Source organism: Pseudophryne corroboree, chromosome 10 (genome assembly GCF_028390025.1).
Source record: "Pseudophryne corroboree isolate aPseCor3 chromosome 10, aPseCor3.hap2, whole genome shotgun sequence".
Taxonomy (NCBI): domain Eukaryota; kingdom Metazoa; phylum Chordata; class Amphibia; order Anura; family Myobatrachidae; genus Pseudophryne; species Pseudophryne corroboree.
In genome coordinates, this window is record NC_086453.1 from 330,253,828 (window position 1) to 330,274,272 (window position 20,445).

The 20,445-nt window shown below is 50.1% G+C and overlaps 1 protein-coding gene across 4 annotated transcripts in view; it reads left to right on the forward strand.

Moving 5' to 3' along the window:
* Window positions 1-20,445, forward strand: part of DSCAML1 (DS cell adhesion molecule like 1) — a 392,568-nt gene that overhangs the window by 361,910 nt on the left and 10,213 nt on the right. For 3 of the 4 annotated variants that reach the window (XM_063943605.1, XM_063943607.1, XM_063943608.1), the window contains 4 exons: window positions 2,318-2,473; window positions 14,685-14,715; window positions 14,915-15,033; window positions 15,994-16,149. In XM_063943605.1, the coding sequence (XP_063799675.1) occupies window positions 2,318-2,473; window positions 14,685-14,715; window positions 14,915-15,033; window positions 15,994-16,149 (462 nt within the window). The remainder of the gene's footprint in view (window positions 1-2,317; window positions 2,474-14,684; window positions 14,716-14,914; window positions 15,034-15,993; window positions 16,150-20,445) is intronic. The other variant, XM_063943606.1, reaches the window with a different exon arrangement.

A 20,445-nucleotide genomic window follows, 5' to 3' on the forward strand; every position in this document is an offset into this window, starting at 1 on the left:
TACAAATAAGACTTTAGTATATCAAACATTTTTAGGGTAATGCCATTGAATAACTGGTGCAAGTATTTAATGCCAACTGAAACCCATAGATTACTTTTCTAAATGACAAATAGTAGTCACAGATAGGCTACACACAGTGGTCACAGGCTACACACAGTGGTCACAGGCTACACACAGTGGTCACAGATAGGCTACAGACAGTGGTGGTCACAGATAGGCTACACACAGTTGTCACAGATAGGCTACACACAGTGGTCACAGATAGGCTACACACAGTGGTCACAGGTTACACACAGTGGTCACAGATAGGCTACACACAGTGGTCACAGGCTACAGACAGTGGTGGTCACAGATAGGCTACACACAGTAGTCACAGATAGGCTACACACAGTGGTCATAGATAGGCTACACACAGTGGTCACAGGCTACACACAGTGGTCACAGATAGGCTACAGACAGTGGTGGTCACAGATAGGCTACACACAGTGGTCACAGGTTACACACAGTGGTCACAGATAGGCTACACACAGTGGTCACAGGCTACAGACAGTGGTGGTCACAGATAGGCTACACACAGTTGTCACAGATAGGCTACACACAGTGGTCACAGGTTACACACAGTGGTCACAGATAGGCTACACACAGTGGTGGTCACAGATAGGCTACACACAGTGGTCCCAGATAGGCTACTCACAGTGGTCCCAGGTAGGTTACACACAGTGGTGGTCACAGATAGGCTACACACAGTGGTCACAGGCTACACACAGTGGTCACAGATAGGCTACAGACAGTGGTGGTCACAGATAGGCTACAGACAGTGGTGGTCACAGATAGGCTACACACAGTGGTCACAGGTTACATACACTGGTCACAGATAGGCTACACACAGTGGTCACAGGTTACACACAGTGGTCACAGATAGGCTACACACAGTGGTGGTCACAGATAGGCTACACACAGTGGTCCCAGATAGGCTACACACAGTGGTCACAGGTTACATACAGTGGTCACAGATAGGCTACACACAGTGGTCACAGGTTACACACAGTGGTCACAGATAGGCTACACACAGTGGTGGTCACAGATAGGCTACACACAGTGGTCCCAGATAGGCTACTCACAGTGGTCCCAGGTAGGTTACACACAGTGGTGGTCACAGATAGGCTACACACAGTGGTGGTCACAGATAGGCTACACACAGTGGTGGTCACAGATAGGCTACACACAGTGGGGGTCACAGATAGGCTACACACAGTGGTGGTCACAGATAGGCTACACACAGTGGGGGTCACAGGCTACACACAGTGGTGGTCACAGATAGGCTACACACAGTGGTCCCAGATAGGCTACACACAGTGGTCACAGGTTACATACAGTGGTCACAGATAGGCTACACACAGTGGTCACAGGTTACACACAGTGGTCACAGATAGGCTACACACAGTGGTGGTCACAGATAGGCTACACACAGTGGTCCCAGATAGGCTACTCACAGTGGTCCCAGGTAGGTTACACACAGTGGTGGTCACAGATAGGCTACACACAGTGGTGGTCACAGATAGGCTACACACAGTGGTGGTCACAGATAGGCTACACACAGTGGGGGTCACAGATAGGCTACACACAGTGGTGGTCACAGATAGGCTACACACAGTGGGGGTCACAGGCTACACACAGTGGTGGTCACAGATAGGCTACACACAGTGGTGGTCACAGATAGTCTAGGTCTCTGGCAGAGGGACTCCTTCGGCGGCTACAGCAGCAGGTCATTCACTGCTGCTGCTAGGGTTGTGGATGCTGCCGCACAGTCTACAGCAGAGCAGCGGGGAATGAGCAGCACAGGCGGGCACTGGCAGCCAGAAATGACTGAGAGACCTGAGATCCCATGGATACTGAGTTTCTGCAGTGGGGCTGACAAGGCAGAGAGCGGGAGCAACACAGTGGGGGGACAGGGGGTCACTCTCTGGGGGGGGGCCTTCAGTTTCCGGCTGTCGGGATCCCGGCGCACAGTATACCGGCGCCGGAATCCCGACAGCCGGCATACCGACACCTTTTCTCCCTCTTGGGGGTCCACGACCCCCCTGGAGGGAGAATAGCGTGGGGCTCATTTGCACTTGTGCAGCTGTCAGTATGCCGGCGGTCAGGATTCCAGGGCGCCGGTATGCTGGCTGCCGGCATACCCTATTACACCCGTGTGGGGGCACGTCAGCTATAATATATGATTTGGAGCGTGTTACCAGCGATGTTGTACGCAGTTATTTGATTATGTTTGTGGGGATTGTACGGTTAGATGTTAATGCCGCTCTCACTCTTACAGGTACTATTCCTCCTATTAAGTCAGCCCAGGGTGAGGGGGATGATGTGAAGAAGCTCTTCTCTATAGCGTGTCCTGTGATTCTGGCCACGCTGGGAGTTGCCCTATTGTTTATTATACGCAAGAAGAGAAAAGAGAAGAGACTGAAGAGGCTGAGAGGTGAGGAAATCCTATGTACTAATAAAGATAATACACAATAATAATGACAGCGAGGTAACAATACTCTAACCTACAGGTGATATTGGCAGGCATCAGGGCACATTAAAAAATATATATATATATACACGGGCGAGTCACATTATTATGACCACCAGCTAATAGCCAGAGTGACCGCCATGTGCAGCAGCTAGAGGGGCAGAACTGTCACTTTAGACCCATGTCTAGTAGCCCCCAGGTACATTGTGACGGTGAGCTGCACCACTGTTGCGTGTCGGTCTGCCCTCACGCACCTTCATAGCCGACATTCACCTCTCACATCAATGGCACATGGTGCTGTGCAGTTTCCATGTCGGTTATTCACAATGGTGGCATTTGTCCAGTCACAATACACCTTCACCACAGCGGTACGCAGACAGGTCACATACCGCGCTGTGTCAGAAATACTACCACCCCTGGCCCGAAAGCCAATAATCATCCCTTTTTGCAACTCTGATAAATCGCCCCTTTTACCCATGACAGCAACGAGTGATATGTGTGCACAACTTATATATATATATTATATATGTATCGCACACTATATACCCACCAAGCCAGCGCACGACACGTGACGTACTTCATGGGCTACGCGCTGCTAATGTCAAATGTAGGAGGTGGTCATAATAATGTGACTCAACTATATATATGTATATGTATATATATATATATATATATATATATATAAATGTAGCACACAATATGGAACATTGTTTGTGGGTTGAAATTCATATTAATAAGTGGTTATTTTGTGGAACATTTCTGTAATATAATGGCTGCACCCATTTTATGTGATGCCATGTCCATGGTTATGCCAACTTACAGAACCCAGGAGGAAAATTCAGCCACAAGCACAGCTGTGTTCCTTACCTTAGTCACAGTGTGTTCCTTGGCTCTGGCAGGATGGGCTGTCACACACTGCAGGAGCCCCTGTAACTCTTACCTTAGTCACAGTGTGTACCTGGGCTCTGGCAGGATGTGCTGTCACACACTGCAGGAGCCCCTGTAACTCTTACCTTAGTCACAGTGTGTACCTGGGCTCTGGCAGGATGGGCTGTCACACACTGCAGGAGCCCCTGTAACTCTTACCTTTAGTCACAGCGTGTACCTGGGCTCTGGCAGGACGGGCTGTCACACACTGCAGGAGCCCCTGTAACTCTTACCTTAGTCACAGCGTGTACCTGGGCTCTGGCAGGATGGGCTGTCACACACTGCAGGAGCCCCTGTAACTCTTACCTTAGTCACAGTGTGTACCTGGGCTCTGGCAGGATGTGCTGTCACACACTGCAGGAGCCCCTGTAACTCTTACCTTAGTCACAGCGTGTACCTGGGCTCTGGCAGGACGGGCTGTCACACACTGCAGGAGCCCCTGTAACTCTTACCTTAGTCACAGCGTGTACCTGGGCTCTGGCAGGATGGGCTGTCACACACTGCAGGAGCCCCTGTAACTCTTACCTTAGTCACAGCGTGTACCTGGGCTCTGGCAGGACGGGCTGTCACACACTGCAGGAGCCCCTGTAACTCTTACCTTAGTCACAGCGTGTACCTGGGCTCTGGCAGGATGGGCTGTCACACACTGCAGGAGCCCCTGTAACTCTTACCTTAGTCACAGCGTGTACCTGGGCTCTGGCAGGACGGGCTGTCACACACTGCAGGAGCCCCTGTAACTCTTACCTTAGTCACAGCGTGTACCTGGGCTCTGGCAGGACGGGCTGTCACACACTGCAGGAGCCCCTGTAACTCTTACCTTAGTCACAGTGTGTACCTGGGCTCCGGCAGGATGGGCTGTCACACACTGCAGGAGCCCCTGTAACTCTTACCTTAGTCACAGCGTGTACCTGGGCTCTGGCAGGATGGGCTGTCACACACTGCAGGAGCCCCTGTAACTCTTACATTAGTCACAGTGTGTACCTGGGCTCTGGCAGGATGGGCTGTCACACACTGCAGGAGCCCCTGTAACTCTTACATTAGTCACAGTGTGTACCTGGGCTCTGGCAGGATGGGCTGTCACACACTGCAGGAGCCCCTGTAACTCTTACCTTAGTCACAGCGTGTACCTGGGCTCTGGCAGGATGGGCTGTCACACACCGCAGGAGCCCCTGTAACTCTTACCTTAGTCACAGTGTGTACCTGGGCTCTGACAGGATGGGCTGTCACACACTACAGGAGCCCCTGTAACTCTTACCTTAGTGACAGTGTGTACCTGGGCTCTGGCAGGATGGGCTGTCACACACTGCAGGAGCCCCCGTAACTCTTACCTTAGTCACAGTGTGTTCCTTGGCTCTGGCAGGATGGGCTGTCACACACTGCAGGAGCCCCTGTAACTCTTACCTTAGTCACAGCGTGTACCTGGGCTCTGGCAGGATGGGCTGTCACACACTGCAGGAGCCCCTGTAACTCTTACCTTAGTCACAGCGTGTACCTGGGCTCTGGCAGGATGGGCTGTCACACACTAAAGGAGCCCCTGTAACTCTTACCTTAGTCACAGTGTGTACCTGGGCTCTGGCAGGATGTGCTGTCACACACTGCAGGAGCCCCTGTAACTCTTACCTTAGACACAGTGTGTACCTGGGCTCCGGCAGGATGGGCTGTCACACACTGCAGGAGCCCCTGTAACTCTTACCTTAGTCACAGTGTGTACCTGGGCTCCGGCAGGATGGGCTGTCACACACTGCAGGAGCCCCTGTAACTCTTACCTTAGTCACAGTGTGTACCTGGGCTCTGGCAGGATGGGCTGTCACACACTGCAGGAGCCCCTGTAACTCTTACCTTAGTCACAGTGTGTACCTGGGCTACGGCAGGATGGGCTGTCACACACTGCAGGAGTCCCTGTAACTCTTACCGTAGTCAAGGTGTGTAACTGGGATCTGGCAGGATGGGCTGTCACACACTGCAGGAGCCCCTGTAACTCTTACCTTAGTCACAGTGTGTACCTGGGCTCCGGCAGGATGGGCTGTCACACACTGCAGGAGTCCCTGTAACTCTTACCTTAGTCAAGGTGTGTAACTGGGCTCTGGCAGGATGGGCTGTCACACACTGCAGGAGTCCCTGTAACTCTTACCTTAGTCACAGTGTGTACCTGGGCTCCGGCAGGATGGGCTGTCACACACTGCAGGAGTCCCTGTAACTCTTACCTTAGTCACAGTGTGTACCTGGGCTCTGGCAGGATGGGCTGTCACACACTGCAGGAGCCCCTGTAACTCTTACCTTAGTCAAGGTGTGTAACTGGGCTCTGGCAGGATGGGCTGTCACACACTGCAGGAGCCCCTGTAACTCTTACCTTAGTCACAGTGTGTACCTGGGCTCTGGCAGGATGGGCTGTCACACACTGCAGGAGTCCCTGTAACTCTTACCTTAGTCACAGTGTGTACCTGGGCTCTGGCAGGATGGGCTGTCACACACTGCAGGAGCCCCTGTAACTCTTACCTTAGTCAAGGTGTGTAACTGGGCTCTGGCAGGATGGGCTGTCACACACTGCAGGAGCCCCTGTAACTCTTACCTTAGTCACAGTGTGTACCTGGGCTCTGGCAGGATGGGCTGTCACACACTGCAGGAGCCCCTGTAACTCTTACCTTAGTCACAGTGTGTACCTGGGCTCTGGCAGGATGTGCTGTCACACACTGCAGGAGCCCCTGTAACTCTTACCGTAGTCAAGGTGTATACCTGGGCTCTGGCAGCATGGGTTGTCACACACTGCAGGGGTCCCTGTAACTCTTACCTTAGTCACAGTGTGTACCTGGGCTCTGGCAGGATGGGCTGTCACACACTGCAGGAGCCCCTGTAACTCTTACCTTAGTCACAGTGTGTACCTGGGCTCCGGCAGGATGGGCTGTCACACACTGCAGGAGTCCCTGTAACTCTTACCGTAGTCAAGGTGTGTAACTGGGATCTGGCAGGATGGGCTGTCACACACTGCAGGAGCCCCTGTAACTCTTACCTTAGTCACAGTGTGTACCTGGGCTCCGGCAGGATGGGCTGTCACACACTGCAGGAGTCCCTGTAACTCTTACCTTAGTCAAGGTGTGTAACTGGGCTCTGGCAGGATGGGCTGTCACACACTGCAGGAGTCCCTGTAACTCTTACCTTAGTCACAGTGTGTACCTGGGCTCCGGCAGGATGGGCTGTCACACACTGCAGGAGTCCCTGTAACTCTTACCTTAGTCACAGTGTGTACCTGGGCTCTGGCAGGATGGGCTGTCACACACTGCAGGAGCCCCTGTAACTCTTACCTTAGTCAAGGTGTGTAACTGGGCTCTGGCAGGATGGGCTGTCACACACTGCAGGAGCCCCTGTAACTCTTACCTTAGTCACAGTGTGTACCTGGGCTCTGGCAGGATGGGCTGTCACACACTGCAGGAGTCCCTGTAACTCTTACCTTAGTCACAGTGTGTACCTGGGCTCTGGCAGGATGGGCTGTCACACACTGCAGGAGTCCCTGTAACTCTTACATTAGTCACAGTGTGTACCTGGGCTCTGGCAGGATGGGCTGTCACACACTGCAGGGGTCCATGTAACTCTTACCTTAGTCACAGTGTGTACCTGGGCTCCGGCAGGATGGGCTGTCACACTGCAGGGGTCCCTGTAACTCTTACCTTAGTCACAGTGTGTACCTGGGCTCTGGCAGGATGGGCTGTCACACACTGCAGGAGCCCCTGTAACTCTTACCTTAGTCACAGTGTGTACCTGGGCTCTGGCAGGATGGGCTGTCACACACTGCAGGAGTCCCTGTAACTCTTACATTAGTCACAGTGTGTACCTGGGCTCTGGCAGGATGGGCTGTCACACACTGCAGGGGTCCCTGTAACTCTTACCTTAGTCACAGTGTGTACCTGGGCTCCGGCAGGATGGGCTGTCACACACTGCAGGAGTCCCTGTAACTCTTACATTAGTCACAGTGCGTACCTGGGCTCTGGCAGGATGGGCTGTCACACACTGCAGGGGTCCCTGTAACTCTTACCTTAGTCACAGTGTGTACCTGGGCTCTGGCAGGATGGGCTGTCACACACTGCAGGAGCCCCTGTAACTCTTACCTTAGTCACAGTGTGTACCTGGGCTCTGGCAGGATGGGCTGTCACACACTGCAGGAGCCCCTGTAACTCTTACCTTAGTCACAGCGTGTACCTGGGCTCTGGCAGGATGGGCTGTCACACACCGCAGGAGCCCCTGTAACTCTTACCTTAGTCACAGTGTGTACCTGGGCTCCGGCAGGATGGGCTGTCACACACTGCAGGAGTCCCTGTAACTCTTACCTTAGTCAAGGTGTGTAACTGGGCTCTGGCAGGATGGGCTGTCACACACTGCAGGAGTCCCTGTAACTCTTACCTTAGTCACAGTGTGTACCTGGGCTCTGGCAGGATGGGCTGTCACACACTGCAGGAGCCCCTGTAACTCTTACATTAGTCACAGTGTGTACCTGGGCTCTGGCAGGATGGGCTGTCACACACTGCAGGAGCCCCTGTAACTCTTACCTTAGTCACAGTGTGTACCTGGGCTTTGGCAGGATGGGCTGTCACACACTGCAGGGGTCCCTGTAACTCTTACCTTAGTCACAGTGTGTACCTGGGCTCTGGCAGGATGGGCTGTCACACACTGCAGGAGCCCCTGTAACTCTTACATTAGTCACAGTGTGTACCTGGGCTCTGGCAGGATGGGCTGTCACACACTGCAGGAGCCCCTGTAACTCTTACCTTAGTCACAGGGGTATATTTACTAAGCTCCCGATTTTGACCGAGATGCCGTTTTTTCTTCAAAGTGTCATCTCGGTTAATCTCGGTAATTTACTAAACACTAATCACGGCAGTGATGAGGGCATTCGTAATTTTTTGCAAGTTCAGGTAAAAAATTACGAATGAATACACCATCGGTCAAAACGCGGCTGTTTAAGTATGAATCTCGGTCATTTACTAAGAAGTGCAAAGCCAAAAAAGAACAAACACTGCCGTGAAAAATTACAACTCGTAAAAAAGTGCTAAAAAAAAACAGACCTTTTTTTTTTATTCGTGATTGGATAGGCATGCACGGATCCATGAGATCCGTGCATGTATATCAGTGGGAAGGGGTGGGAAAGTGCTTATTTTTTCAAAAAAAATTGCGTGGGGTCCCCCCTCCTAAGCATAACCAGCCTCGGGCTCTTTGAGCCGATCCTGGTTGCAGAAATATGGTGAAAAAAATGACAGGGGTTCCCCCATATTTAAGCAACCAGCATCGGGCTCTGCGCCTGGTCCTGGTCCCAAAAATACGGGGGGAAAAAAGAGTAGGGGTCCCCCGTATTTTTAAAACCAGCACCGGGCTCCACTAGCTGGACAGATAATGCCACAGCCGGGGGTCACTTTTATACAGCGCCCTGCGGCCGTGGCATCAAAAATCCAACTAGTCACCCCTGGCCGGGGTACCCTGGGGGAGTGGGAACCCCTTCAATCAAGGGGTCCCCCCCCCCCCCAGCCACCCAAGGGCCAGGGGTGAAGCCCGAGGCTGTCCCCCCCCATCCAATGGGCTGCGGATGGGAGGGCTGATAGCCTTTGTTGTAAAATAAAAGATATTGTTTTTAGTAGCAGTACTACAAGTCCCAGCAAGCCTCCCCCGCATGCTGGTACTTGGAGAACCACAAGTACCAGCATGCGGCGGAAAAACGGGCCCGCTGGTACCTGTAGTACTACCACTAAAAAAATACCCAAAAAAACACAAGACACACACACCGTGAAAGTATAATTTTATTACATACATACACACATACATACATACTTACCTTATGTTCTCACGCAGGTCGGTCCTCTTCTCCAGTAGAATCCAAGGGGTACCTGTTGAAGAAATTCTACTCACGAGATCCAGGGGTCCAGGCTCCTCGGCAAATCCAGGGATAATCCACGTACTTGAATAAAACAAAAAAACGGTTGCCCGACCACGAACTGAAAGGTGACCCATGTTTGCACATGGGTCACCTTCCCACGAATGCCAGAAACCCACTTTGCCTTCTGGCTAAGTGTGTTTCTTCAGCCAATCAGGGAGTGCCACGTTGTAGCACCCTCCTGATCGGCTGTGTGCTCTTGTCCTCACTGACAGGCAGCACACGGCAGTGTTACAATGTAGCGCCTATGCGCTACATTGTAACCAATGATGGGAACTTTCTGCCCTGCGGTTGACCTAAAGTGACGTCACCGCTGAGCAGAAAGTTCCCATCATTGGTTACAATGTAGCGCATAGGCGCTACATTGTAACACTGCCGCGTGCTGCCTGTCACTCAGTACAGGAGCACACAGCTGATCAGGAGAGTGCTACAACGTGGCACTCCCTGATTGGCTGAAGAAACCCACTTAGCCAGAAGGCAAAGTGGGTTTCTGGCATTCGTGGGAAGGTGACCCATGTGCAAACATGGGTCACCTTTCAGTTCGTGGTCGGGCAACCGTTTTTTTGTTTTATTCAAGTACGTGGATTATCCCTGGATTTGCCGAGGAGCCTGGACCCCTGGATCTCGTGAGTAGAATTTCTTCAACAGGTACCCCTTGGATTCTACTGGAGAAGAGGACCGACCTGCGTGAGAACATAAGGTAAGTATGTATGTATGTGTGTATGTATGTAATAAAATTATACTTTCACGGTGTGTGTGTCTTGTGTTTTTTTGGGTATTTTTTTAGTGGTAGTACTACAGGTACCAGCGGGCCCGTTTTTCCGCCGCATGCTGGTACTTGTGGTTCTCCAAGTACCAGCATGCGGGGGAGGCTTGCTGGGACTTGTAGTACTGCTACTAAAAACAATATCTTTTATTTTACAACAAAGGCTATCAGCCCTCCCATCCGCAGCCCATTGGATGGGGGGGGGACAGCCTCGGGCTTCACCCCTGGCCCTTGGGTGGCTGGGGGGGGGGGACCCCTTGATTGAAGGGGTTCCCACTCCCCCAGGGTACCCCGGCCAGGGGTGACTAGTTGGATTTTTGATGCCACGGCCGCAGGGCGCTGTATAAAAGTGACCCCCGGCTGTGGCATTATCTGTCCAGCTAGTGGAGCCCGGTGCTGGTTTTAAAAATACGGGGGACCCCTACTCTTTTTTCCCCCCGTATTTTTGGGACCAGGACCAGGCGCAGAGCCCGATGCTGGTTGCTTAAATATGGGGGAACCCCTGTCATTTTTTTCCCATATTTCTGCAACCAGGATCGGCTCAAAGAGCCCGAGGCTGGTTATGCTTAGGAGGGGGGACCCCACGCATTTTTTGGGGGGATTTTACATTGTTTAATTAAAAATAAAAAATAAAAAGAACCCCAGCACGGATCACACAGATCCGGCCGAGATTGATTGTAAAAAAAAACGGCAGTGTTTTGCTAATCACTGCCGTAAAATTAGGAAAAAAAAAACGAATGACATCGACATCGGAAGAAAAGAAAAACACGAATACGACAGCTTAGTAAATCCATCGTAATAAATTCAAAAAGTTGCAGTTTTACACTCTCGATGTCATTCGTGATTGAACTTTGACCTATTTTCGGAAATTACGAATGTTAGTAAATATACCCCACAGTGTGTACCTGGGCTCTGGCAGGATGGGCTGTCACAAACTGCAGGAGCCCCTTTAACTCTTACCTTAGTCACAGTGTGTACCTGGGCTCTGGCAGGATGGGCTGTCACACACTGCAGGAGCCCCTGTAACTCTTACCTTAGTCACAGTGTGTACCTGGGCTCTGGCAGGATGGGCTGTCACACACTGCAGGAGCCCCTTTAACTCTTACCTTAGTCACAGTGTGTACCTGGGCTCTGGCAGGATGGGCTGTCACACACTGCAGGAGCCCCTGTAACTCTTACCTTAGTCACAGTGTGTACCTGGGCTCTGGCAGGATGGGCTGTCACACACTGCAGGAGCCCCTGTAACTCTTACCTTAGTCACAGTGTGTACCTGGGCTCTGGCAGGATGGGCTGTCACACACTGCAGGAGCCCCTGTAACTCTTACCTTAGTCACAGTGTGTACCTGGGCTTTGGCAGGATGGGCTGTCATACACTGCAGGAGCCCCCGTAACTCTTACCTTAGTCACAGTGTGTACCTGGGCTCTGGCAGGATGGGCTGTCACACACTGCAGGAGTCCCTGTAACTCTTACCTTAGTCACAGTGTGTACCTGGGCTCTGGCAGGATGGGCTGTCACACACTGCAGGAGCCCCTGTAACTCTTACCTTAGTCAAGGTGTGTAACTGGGCTCTGGCAGGATGGGCTGTCACACACTGCAGGAGCCCCTGTAACTCTTACCTTAGTCACAGTGTGTACCTGGGCTCTGGCAGGATGGGCTGTCACACACTGCAGGAGTCCCTGTAACTCTTACCTTAGTCACAGTGTGTACCTGGGCTCTGGCAGGATGGGCTGTCACACACTGCAGGAGTCCCTGTAACTCTTACATTAGTCACAGTGTGTACCTGGGCTCTGGCAGGATGGGCTGTCACACACTGCAGGGGTCCATGTAACTCTTACCTTAGTCACAGTGTGTACCTGGGCTCCGGCAGGATGGGCTGTCACACTGCAGGGGTCCCTGTAACTCTTACCTTAGTCACAGTGTGTACCTGGGCTCTGGCAGGATGGGCTGTCACACACTGCAGGAGCCCCTGTAACTCTTACCTTAGTCACAGTGTGTACCTGGGCTCTGGCAGGATGGGCTGTCACACACTGCAGGAGTCCCTGTAACTCTTACATTAGTCACAGTGTGTACCTGGGCTCTGGCAGGATGGGCTGTCACACACTGCAGGGGTCCCTGTAACTCTTACCTTAGTCACAGTGTGTACCTGGGCTCCGGCAGGATGGGCTGTCACACACTGCAGGAGTCCCTGTAACTCTTACATTAGTCACAGTGCGTACCTGGGCTCTGGCAGGATGGGCTGTCACACACTGCAGGGGTCCCTGTAACTCTTACCTTAGTCACAGTGTGTACCTGGGCTCTGGCAGGATGGGCTGTCACACACTGCAGGAGCCCCTGTAACTCTTACCTTAGTCACAGTGTGTACCTGGGCTCTGGCAGGATGGGCTGTCACACACTGCAGGAGCCCCTGTAACTCTTACCTTAGTCACAGCGTGTACCTGGGCTCTGGCAGGATGGGCTGTCACACACCGCAGGAGCCCCTGTAACTCTTACCTTAGTCACAGTGTGTACCTGGGCTCCGGCAGGATGGGCTGTCACACACTGCAGGAGTCCCTGTAACTCTTACCTTAGTCAAGGTGTGTAACTGGGCTCTGGCAGGATGGGCTGTCACACACTGCAGGAGTCCCTGTAACTCTTACCTTAGTCACAGTGTGTACCTGGGCTCTGGCAGGATGGGCTGTCACACACTGCAGGAGCCCCTGTAACTCTTACATTAGTCACAGTGTGTACCTTGGCTCTGGCAGGATGGGCTGTCACACACTGCAGGAGCCCCTGTAACTCTTACCTTAGTCACAGTGTGTACCTGGGCTTTGGCAGGATGGGCTGTCACACACTGCAGGGGTCCCTGTAACTCTTACCTTAGTCACAGTGTGTACCTGGGCTCTGGCAGGATGGGCTGTCACACACTGCAGGAGCCCCTGTAACTCTTACATTAGTCACAGTGTGTACCTGGGCTCTGGCAGGATGGGCTGTCACACACTGCAGGAGCCCCTGTAACTCTTACCTTAGTCACAGTGTGTACCTGGGCTCTGGCAGGATGGGCTGTCACACACTGCAGGAGCCCCTTTAACTCTTACCTTAGTCACAGTGTGTACCTGGGCTCTGGCAGGATGGGCTGTCACACACTGCAGGAGCCCCTGTAACTCTTACCTTAGTCACAGTGTGTACCTGGGCTCTGGCAGGATGGGCTGTCACACACTGCAGGAGCCCCTTTAACTCTTACCTTAGTCACAGTGTGTACCTGGGCTCTGGCAGGATGGGCTGTCACACACTGCAGGAGCCCCTGTAACTCTTACCTTAGTCACAGTGTGTACCTGGGCTCTGGCAGGATGGGCTGTCACACACTGCAGGAGCCCCTGTAACTCTTACCTTAGTCACAGTGTGTACCTGGGCTCTGGCAGGATGGGCTGTCACACACTGCAGGAGCCCCTGTAACTCTTACCTTAGTCACAGTGTGTACCTGGGCTCTGGCAGGATGGGCTGTCACACACTGCAGGAGCCCCTGTAACTCTTACCTTAGTCACAGTGTGTACCTGGGCTCTGGCAGGATGGGCTGTCACACACTGCAGGAGCCCCTGTAACTCTTACCTTAGTCACAGTGTGTACCTGGGCTCTGGCAGGATGGGCTGTCACACACTGCAGGAGCCCCTGTAACTCTTACCTTAGTCACAGTGTGTACCTGGGCTCTGGCAGGATGGGCTGTCACACACTGCAGGAGCCCCTGTAACTCTTACCTTAGTCACAGTGTGTACCTGGGCTCTGGCAGGATGGGCTGTCACACACTGCAGGAGCCCCTGTAACTCTTACCTTAGTCACAGTGTGTACCTGGGCTTTGGCAGGATGGGCTGTCATACACTGCAGGAGCCCCCGTAACTCTTACCTTAGTCACAGTGTGTACCTGGGCTCTGGCAGGATGGGCTGTCACACACTACAGGAGCCCCTGTAACTCTTACCTTAGTCACAGTGTGTACCTGGGCTCTGGCAGGATGGGCTGTCACACACTGCAGGAGCCCCTGTAACTCTTACCTTAGTCACAGTGTGTACCTGGGCTCTGGCAGGATGGGCTGTCACACACTGCAGGAGCCCCTGTAACTCTTACCTTAGTCACAGTGTGTACCTGGGCTCTGGCAGGATGGGCTGTCACACACTGCAGGAGCCCCTGTAACTCTTACCTTAGTCACAGTGTGTACCTGGGCTCTGGCAGGATGGGCTGTCACACACTGCAGGAGCCCCTGTAACTCTTACCTTAGTCACAGTGTGTACCTGGGCTCTGGCAGGATGGGCTGTCACACACTGCAGGAGCCCCTGTAACTCTTACCTTAGTCACAGTGTGTACCTGGGCTTTGGCAGGATGGGCTGTCATACACTGCAGGAGTCCCTGTAACTCTGATAGTTAAGAAATGGGACATGTTAGCTGAAAACGTACTGCTGAGTTATCCCGTGATGTTATTCTATTTGTATTATTACGTAGAACGGGGCCTCTATATCAGTAACTGCAACACGGGCAATAAAGATGTTGCTGCGGTGTTTGGTGTATGCAATGACACTTATTCATTGATCTCTTTTATAGATGCAAAAAGTCTGGCGGAGATGTTGATCAGGTAAGCGGATCACCACATTACGTTCACTGTACATTCACTCGCCTATAATGCCTAGATATACCTGTTGTGGTCATTACAGCTCTTGGTACTGTATGTCTATGTGTGGGGGAAGTGTACTCGTATGACATGTGTAACTACAAACAGATCATTGCTTGCGTAGCCCTGATTAACCTCTGACCTCTGGCTTCTCCCCTTCCAGCAAAAATAACCGCAGCTTTGATACACCTGTCAAGGGTCCGCCTGCTGGGCCCAGGCTGCACATCGATATCCCCCGGGTACAGCTTCTTATTGAAGATAAAGAGGGCGTCAAACAGCTTGGTAAGACTATGCTCTAAGCTGGCGACTTTGCCACTCACATGTGCCTGTGTAGCAGGAATGTGCCCAATAGGGGTGTTATTATTATTATTATTATTATTATCCTTTATTTATATGGCGTCACAAGGGTTCCGCAGTGCCCAATTACAGAGTACATATGCACATAATCAAAACAGGAAAACAGTGACTTACAGTTGAAGACAATATCGGACAAGAACAGGGTAACTAAGCATAACTACACCAGTAAACGACATAGAGATAAGTTCCAAGGTGGGCAAAAAACTGCGGGACTTGGGCAGTTGAGGATTATTAAAGTAAGAAAAGTATAAGCACATGAGGAAGAAGGCTCTGCTCGTGAGAGCTTACATTCTAAGGGGAAGGGTGGACAGATAGGGGTGACAGAGATGGGGTACATAGAGAGCGTGGAACAGAGGGCTAGGATGAGATTTGGCTGGGTTTGGTAAAGAAGTGGGTCTTAAGAGCCCGTTTGAAGTTTTGTAGAGAGGTGGAGAGTCTGAGGGGGAGAGGTAAAGAATTCCAGAGGAAGGGAGCAGCACGTGAAAAATCTTGGAGATAGGAGTGGGAGGAAGTAATCAGAAGACAGGAGAGTCGGCGTGCATTAGCAGATTGAAGAGGACGGGTGGGAGAGTAAAGGGAGATAAGGTCAGAGATGTAGATGGGAGAGGAGTGGGTGAGGGCTTTGTAAGCGAGTGTGAGAAGTTTGAATTGGATAGTGAAAGGGAAGGAAAGCCAGTGAAGGGCTTGTAGGAGAGGGGAGGTGGATGTAGTGCGTTTGGTTATAAAGTAATGTTAAACCTTCAGCATGCTTGATCATCTCCTGTACAGCCCCACGTGTTTTATTGGGTTGTAATAACATGCATTTATGAATATGACCTTACGATGGTTGTCTGTGACATGGCATACCACATTATAATAACATTATTATTGTATATACCCTTTGAGCAGGTGATGATAAAGCCACACTGCCAATAACGGATCCGGAGTTTAGCCCAACTGTGAACCCTCAGAGCTTTTGCACTGGCGTCTCCTTGCATCACCCGGCACTGATACAAAACACTGGACCCCTCATCGACATGTCCGATATCAGGCCAGGAACAAGTAAGTACTACTTGTACGATCTGTGTTATTACACCCGTCCATCTGAATCACATTCGCCTGCATCAAAGGAGTAACTGTTCTAGAATCTACTGATTGTTGAATTTCATTATGCAGAGATGCATTATTGCTAACCTGAATAATGGTTGAAACTTGTATAAATGCCTGAGTACTGTATAGATCTGTGGATGACATTGAATGGGAAATTGCAAAGGGAACTCCCCGACGTAGTATCATATGAGCAGGTAAATCGGGGGGTGGGTAGAGAAGACCAGGTAGATTGTTTCTGTACCCTTATTAACATTCAATCCCCCCCCCCCCCCCACCAGGAGTGCTGGTAACCAGTGCCTATACAATATATAATGCCTCCATCTGTTTGATTGAAAGACCCGTTGCTGAAAGACAGACTAGTGTACTAAATGAACCAAACAAATTGAGATTGCCATCAATTATCCAGGCATTTACAGAAACCATCCAGATTTCAGTGAGCTAAACCGCAAACTCCAGTAAACTTAGTGACAAAGATGAAGGTACGTTATATAAAATCCCTCAACCCATGGGTGCTGTAATTATCAACCTAGTCAAGTTCTTCATTGGAGCCCCCTTTAATTAAATGAGCAAAATTCATCAGATACACAGGAGACACCCAAATCAACCCAACACCAAGCGGCACAAACAATTTCAAGTCTACACAACATCAGGGCACTCATAACAATATACGGACAAAAGCAGAGATTTACTCTTCCAAGTCAGGAAAGGATCACCCAGGACTCTCAGGAACTCAACTCAGCTCTAGTCCAACACTCATAGATCTTGCCAACAAACCTGCTATGTAGTACAAGCATCTAAATCAGCCAGTCATGCAGCAGCATCTCAATGCACACAAACATGCAGACAAGGTCAAGAGGTTCAGTTGTTGTCCTGACCAAACGCCAGAATGTGGAAGTTTGAGGGACAAGAATTGTTAAATGATTGTTGGCGCCACAAGGGGTGGATTGTCTATCTCAGTACCGGCTTTCTCCTGGGATTTTCTCATGCAACGGTCTCTAGGTTTAGGTACCCATAATAATATGACATACCAATGGCTGACATATCAGAGGCAGGTAAACCTAAGTCATCTAGAGCATTCATAACATCCAGGATCACCTTTACACTATTGCCAACATTATTTATTTTTATGTATATGGTGGCACCAGCTGTCTGTAGCGCCGTACATACAATTACAACAGGGTAAACAGACAATACGGTATACTGTGGCAAAGCATCAAGTGAGATCATTATTATACAACAAAATGAGATAGTTAATAATTATAGCACTCTGTGACCGTGTGCCTGGGAAAGGCAGAGAGGACGGATCAGAGTTGCTGACTGAGTGAGAGGGATAGTGTTGGGTGAGAACCAAGATGGTGGAAGGCCCTGCTTGTCAGAGCTTACAGTCTAGGGGTTAGGGGGTATAACTGGGAGGTTAACTGTAAGACATCTTGGAATGCATACAGCGGATGTGAGTGTGAGCGGAGCTGGTAGACTTTTTAATAAATAGGTCCATTTTCAGGATAGGATTGAATCCCTGCAGTCTGGTAGAGAGTCTGATAGGGCGAGGGAGTGAGTTCCAGAGAAGGGGAGCAGCACGGGAGAAGTATTAGTTGTGGTAATAGGCGAAGGTAATTGAGGGGCAGATGTATTAAGCCTGGTGAAGTGATAAAGTGGAAGGTGATAAAGTACCAGCCAATCAGATCTTAACTTTCATGTCACAGGTCGATATTCAATTACCCCGACAGCAAGTCGGGTGATAAGTGTCGCCGCTGGGGGCTATCTATTTAGCCCCGATAAGCTGGCGCATGCCGCGGCTTATCTGGGATTTTGTTTCACCTGCCTCCGGCAGGCGAAGCAAAATCCCAGATAACTGCCCCGTTTTCACCCAAAAACACACAGGTTTCACTGAACCTGTGTGTTTACGGGTGTAACAGTACGTTTTATCGGCCAAGCTAATCAAATAGCCCGACCGCAGCACCCGAAGAAACATTGGGGGTTTTAACTCCCGATGTCTCTTCAGGCCAAATTGAATATCCCAGACAGGCTGGGTTTGAAAAATGACAGTTAGGAGCTGATTGGCTGGTGCTTTATCACCTTCCACGTTATCACTTCACCAGGCTTAATAAATCTGCCCCTCTGTTCTTTAGAGGTGAGTAGCTTAAAGTGAATTCTGTAGGAGAAAGGGAGTCAGTGAAGGAGTAGAAGGAAGCAAGAGGATGAGAAAGAACTACTGGATAGGAAGATGAGGTGAACAGCCAGAACCCTGAAACATTTGCTAATAAAGTCATTCTGGACAGACCCCATCTGTTTTTCAAGCACTGAAGAGGGCATATAAACGGTATGTACCAAGCTGTCTCACTTGTAACATAAATGCAAACAGGTGGGCAAAGTTCAAACCTACAACAACAGGGAAAACTTTTGAGGTTAATTTGCTTTTAACCTATCAATCCAGCAATGCTGCTGCGTACCGGCCGCACTACGGGGAGAATTACACAGCTGACTGCAGAGATATCGGCTTTGAAAAGCAGAGTTTATTGAGACATTGTAATTGAGCTTGTGAACGTGACATTGATTTCTTGACACTGAGTTATCCCAGTGAAAATGTCCCCTCTCCTGCCCCACGTGACCCTGGCCACAGGCTATATAACAGGAAAACATTTTCCATCTACACGTTTAACAACCAAAAGTTCTCAATCAATCTCTGCTTATCATTTAAGATAATGTTAAAGCCTTTTAGTTCCTTTTTATAAACCATTCTCACAAACACAGCGGATATTATATCCACCACTATAATAATAACCTTATCTATATTGCCATCTTTATATACGGTGGAGCTCAGGCGAAGCAGAATGCAAGTCGGTTTTACGGACAGATGTTGCGTGTTTTCACACCGCACCTGTTCTGTAGCCAAGCGCTGGCATCTGCAGGAGGGTCAGCAGGGACGTGTGGTGAGGTAAATGGCTCAGGAGACATAGGCTAGCACCAGAGCCAGATTTACACACAATATATGAGCCAAAGGGTACATCTGGGCATTATACACAGGTGCAGCAGTATAAACTCCTGGTAATTTGGTGAGTTTTGATCAGAGTTGTGTGGAAAAGATAGACAGGTGAGGCACTGCCTCACCTGCCATAGATGTTTTACTCCAGAGTAAATATCAAAATGATTAGAATAATGCAAAGAAGATATTTCAAACAAATTCTTTCTATTTTTCATATACTAGTAGTGAATGATCTGGTCACTGCTAGATCGAAAGGCCATTACTCACTTCTTATTCTTCTAGATCTCTCTGCTGCTTTTGACACTGTTGACCACTCTCTTCTCATACAAACACTACAATCCCTAGGTCTTCAGGACACAGCCCTTTCTTGGTTTTCATCCTACCTATCTAATCACTCTTTCAGTGTTCACTTCTCTGATTCTACCTCCTCTTCTCTACCTCTATCAGTTGGAGTACCACAAGGCTCGGTCTTAGGTCCTCTGCTTTTCTCAATCTATACCTCATCTCTTGGTAAACTAATCAGCTCCTTCGGATTTCAGTATCATTTGTACGCTGAAGATACTCAAATCTACCTATCCTCCCCTGATTTCTCACCATCTGTATTGGTTTCTGTCACTGAAAGCTTGTCTGCCATTTCATCTTGGATGTCATCTCACCACCTCAAACTTAATATTTCCAAAACAGAATTAATTATTTTCCCACCAGCCAAGAGTACTTACCAACCTGATATCTCCATAACAGTTGACAATGCGACTATCCACCCTACCCCACAAGCTTGCTGCCTAGGTGTCATTCTTGAGTCTGAACTGTCCTTTGTTCCACACATTCAATCTGTCTCTAAATCATGTTACATACATCTAAGAAACATATCCAAAATACGTCCTTTTTTTACACAAGACACTGCAAAAACTCTAATCCATGGTCTCATCATCTCCCGCATTGTTTATTGTTAAGCCTCCTTACTGGTCTTTCCAAACATAGGGGGTAATTCTGAGTTGATCGCAGCAGGAATTTTGTTAGCAGTTGGGCAAAACCATGTGCACTGCAGGGGGGGCAGATATAACATGTGCAGAGAGAGTTAGATTTGGGTGGGGTGTATTCAAACTGCAGTCTAAATTGCAGTGTAAAAATAAAGCAGCCAGTATTTACCCTGCACAGAAACAAAATAACCCACCCAAATCTAACTCTCTCTGCACATGTTATATCTGCCTCCCCTGCAGTGCACATGGTTTTGCCCAACTGCTAAAAAAATTGCTGCTGCGATC